Below are 3,538 nucleotides of genomic sequence, written 5' to 3'. Positions count from 1 at the left end.
CCTGCTGAAGTCTACAAGGTACAGTTTCAGAATCTTGCTAAAACTGGTTACTGCCCCTTTTCACTGCGATCGCTATCACTTTCCGTTGACATTAACAAAAAACATCTGTACAAATCTTTCTGGTGCAGGTCGGCGTTACCCATTATTTCTCGTATCTCAAAGCCAGGGAAGAGCTCGGGTATGTACCAATGATCAGCCCGAGAGAAGGTATGGCCGCAACCATCGTGTACTGGAAGGAGCGGAAACGCAGATCTCTTGACGGCCCAACCATATTCACTTGGTTTATTGTCATGCTGGGAATGGTGGCTCTCTCGGCTACAGCCTGGTTACCCGACATAGCTAGGACCTGTACCTTTCCTGCGAACCCTCGGCCTCTTTTTGTTCCGGACAATTCCAATGTTAAAGGCCGCATCTATTTTCTCATGGGCCCTACATGCCATGGAGGCGATGTACGCGTGGTCTGTTGCGAAACGAGTTGATCGGGACAACGCACTAGGATGGGTCTTGCAAACGTTCGCTATCGGGATGTTCGCAATGCGATTCTTGTTGAAGAGAGCCAGAGACTAATATGAAAACCACTTTGGTCTTGTACTCACGAACCCAAGAAGAAAAGAACAAGAGTCATATTCTGAACAAGGGAGTTATTTAGAAAGGTAAAAACCCTAATTAGGTCAAAACCCTAACCCCTAAAACAGTCATTATCGTCATGATCATAATTATCATTAGTGAGACGTTGATTGCTACTTCCATGCCATGTTGGGAACACCGGAGATGTTGCATGCTCCTGCGGTGTGGTTAAGAGGAGGTCTTCCGGGTTCACCGCCCGAGGATCCGCTCATCGTGCCTCGGGATTGTGGGCTGCTTGGTCCCATCATGGCTAGAGCTGTGGACTGGCTGACTCGTTTGGGTTCTTTACGCCCATCTGATATGAAACTCCCTACAACCACCTGCACAATCTCAGTTATTAACAATAAAGTTCGTAAATATCTTGTTAAACAAATAGGATGACAAAAAAGTGGGTTTTACCTGAACAGGAGAAGCAGCAACAAGAAGGCCAGCCACACATCCACCTAAGACACGACCATCAGGACCCGACAACGACACACTTAGCCCTCCTGTCCGGCTCCTATGACCGCCGTTCTCCATCAGAAGAAACGATCCCGACAGCGACAGAATCTCGAACCTCCCCTGCTTCCAGTTTAACAAACATATCTGAATCGGCAACTAGATTCCATCTTTAAGGATGCAGAAGAGCCAACCTCATCAAAACATAACGGTATGAACCGAAAACTAAAACCCTGAATTCGGATTAAAGGGATGGTCGAAAGAGAGAAAGTAAAAAAGAGATTTTAACCCGGAGACCTCGTAAGTAACAGTTCCACCGGATGTGGCTGGCTGCCGCAGAGTCACATTGGAGATGGATCCATTCGCGGACAAGACACAGACCGCGCGAGGGCCGTGCTGAGAAAACGCCATTATCTTCGACGATACGTCCTGCCGAATAACAGCAACGAAATCACGAAAAAAAAAATGGAATTGCTCCATGGGACTATGTGACAGAACAATAGAATATTCCACTTTTAGGTATTCAATTACTATCAGAAACAGTCATGTTTTCTCAGAAAGCCGAAGAACATGATTGCCAAAAACGAAAAAGAAATAAATCGGATCGAAACCTCGCCAGCCTTGACGTTAATTACATGGGGGGTAAACCCGAGCCCGGTCGAACCTGCGAAAAACACAAACCCATCAGAAAGATGCTTAAACAAATTCAATCCGAAGATGAACACAAGAAATCTGTACAAGTTCCATCCCATCATTTAGCAAAGGCAAAAGACACTTGAAATCAGACAAAAGGACGGAGCTTCAAGGGCAGACCGGTAATATCACATCGACAGAATCAAATACCTCAAGACAATTCAAGAACTTTATAACATCAGCACAAACCAGAGACAATATTCTAGTTCCAGCCGACAAGGAAGATCCACGACGCAGAAACATTCTAATTCGGGCACGTGAGAGGAAAAATCCGATAACGATAATATCAGCATCCACGTCAAAACACATACATACACCTATATGTCCAAACCCGAATCTCCTATATATAGTCTTCATTCAGACATGTAATGTAAGCATATTCATATATATATATATACCCAAAGCTTGGAGTTGGTGTTTTTTGCCAGAGCCAGGAGGCCTTCCTCTCGCTTTCTTGAACATAGGAGTGGTGGCTCCGCCGGAGGAAGCCGCCGGCGGAGAAGGTAAACCGCCATCTCCGGCAGATCTGCCGCTCGGGCATGAGACAGCTCCCGGAACCAGAGCCAGTGACATGCCACTGTCTGGTCCGTATTTTCTGGGTCTCCCTCTCTTCCTCTTCACAGGCTCGCTCCCGACCATGTTCATGTTAAACCCGTGATTCGCCGACGGCATATCTTCTCCGGCGCCGGTGGAGGAGTTCGGTTGGTACTGCGGAGGTGACGCCGGCTTGTAGCCGGAGACTCCGTCGGGGATGAAGTTCAGGCGCATGTTCTGTATCACTGGCTGTGCCGGCGCCGGATTGTTCTGGAGATCCATTGTGAAGGGCACTGGTTCTCTGCTCGAGATCATTCCAGTCTCAGATCCCGACATTTTCTCACTGCCCAAACAGGAAAAGGAAAACGAGGGAAAATGTTAGAAACAAAACCCCGAAGACCCTAACCCATAATTCGAGATCAAGGGAAGGCATTTTTTTTCGAATTCTTTCTATGTTGACGCATGAAGTACGGATGCAGAGAAAACGGTGTCTTGCAGAGATCTGTTCATCTCCGTAAAGAAGTTTGCGATGACAAGACGAAGATTCCTCGGAACCCTAATTAGCTCCAGTTTTGAAGCAACGTTGCAGATGAAATTCATCGTGAAATTGTGTCCGGAAAAGTTCAGATCTTTCAAAACCAGAAAGCCGATTTGCCCAGAAAGTTTTTGGAAAAAAAAATTCGTAAAAAATCAGTGAGAAAAAAATTACAGAGGTTTCTCTCAATTTTCCAGAAAATTCAATGTTTTACGCCAAAAATAGAAAAATCAAACAGAAAAAACGAGAAATGTTAAAAAAAATAAAAAAAAAAGGGAGAGAGAGAGAAACAAAACTCACCAATAATTAGGCGAAAATTCACAAATAAACCAAAGAAACAGAGTGAGAGAGAATTAATAGGGTTGTGTATTTTTCAGACAGGGAAGATATAAAAGGAACTGTTCCCAGATCTCTTATTTTTGTTCTTTTCTTTCTCACTGAAGTGTAGATTTTGGAAATCTGAATATTTTGTTTATTAATTTTCAAATATATTTTTTATTCATATTGGGGATTCTTTCTTAATTTATAAAAATTTATGAAACGGAGAAAAAGTAAAGACCTAAATTGCATTTCACACACACACAATTCAGTAAAAAATTATTATTTTAATTCTTATTAGATATATATATATATATATATATATACTCGCTTTAGTTTTTTTGATATTTTGAAGTACAAATTATTTTTTAATAGTAAACTAAAAAAAACTAT

The 3,538-nt window shown here is 43.0% G+C and overlaps 1 protein-coding gene and 1 pseudogene across 3 annotated transcripts; one reads left to right on the top strand and one right to left on the bottom strand.

Annotated features, from left to right (window-relative positions):
* LOC104801936 overlaps positions 1-591 on the top strand; it is a 7,359-nt pseudogene extending 6,768 nt beyond the window's left edge.
* On the bottom strand, positions 565-3,224 carry LOC104801937 (AT-hook motif nuclear-localized protein 10). 3 transcript variants are annotated; one of them, XM_010525320.1, is made up of 6 exons: positions 3,128-3,224; positions 2,157-2,635; positions 1,677-1,729; positions 1,363-1,494; positions 1,027-1,188; positions 565-947 (listed from the first exon to the last, which is right to left on the bottom strand). In XM_010525320.1, the coding sequence occupies exons 2-6, from the start codon at positions 2,626-2,628 to the stop codon at positions 741-743; spliced, it is 1,026 nt and encodes a 341-aa protein (XP_010523622.1). In that variant the 5' UTR covers positions 2,629-2,635; positions 3,128-3,224; the 3' UTR covers positions 565-740. The 3 variants fall into 3 exon arrangements, with proteins under 3 accessions (XP_010523622.1, XP_010523621.1, XP_019056674.1); XM_010525319.1 differs by lacking the exon at positions 3,128-3,224 and adding an exon at positions 2,789-2,995; XM_019201129.1 differs by lacking the exon at positions 3,128-3,224 and adding an exon at positions 2,764-2,883.
* Between the last annotated feature and the right edge of the window lie 314 nt (positions 3,225-3,538).

Source organism: Tarenaya hassleriana, unplaced genomic scaffold (assembly GCF_000463585.1).
Source record: "Tarenaya hassleriana unplaced genomic scaffold, ASM46358v1 Cleome79, whole genome shotgun sequence".
Classification (NCBI taxonomy): Eukaryota; Viridiplantae; Streptophyta; class Magnoliopsida; order Brassicales; family Cleomaceae; genus Tarenaya; species Tarenaya hassleriana.
This window is presented reverse-complemented; position numbering and strand designations above follow the sequence as displayed.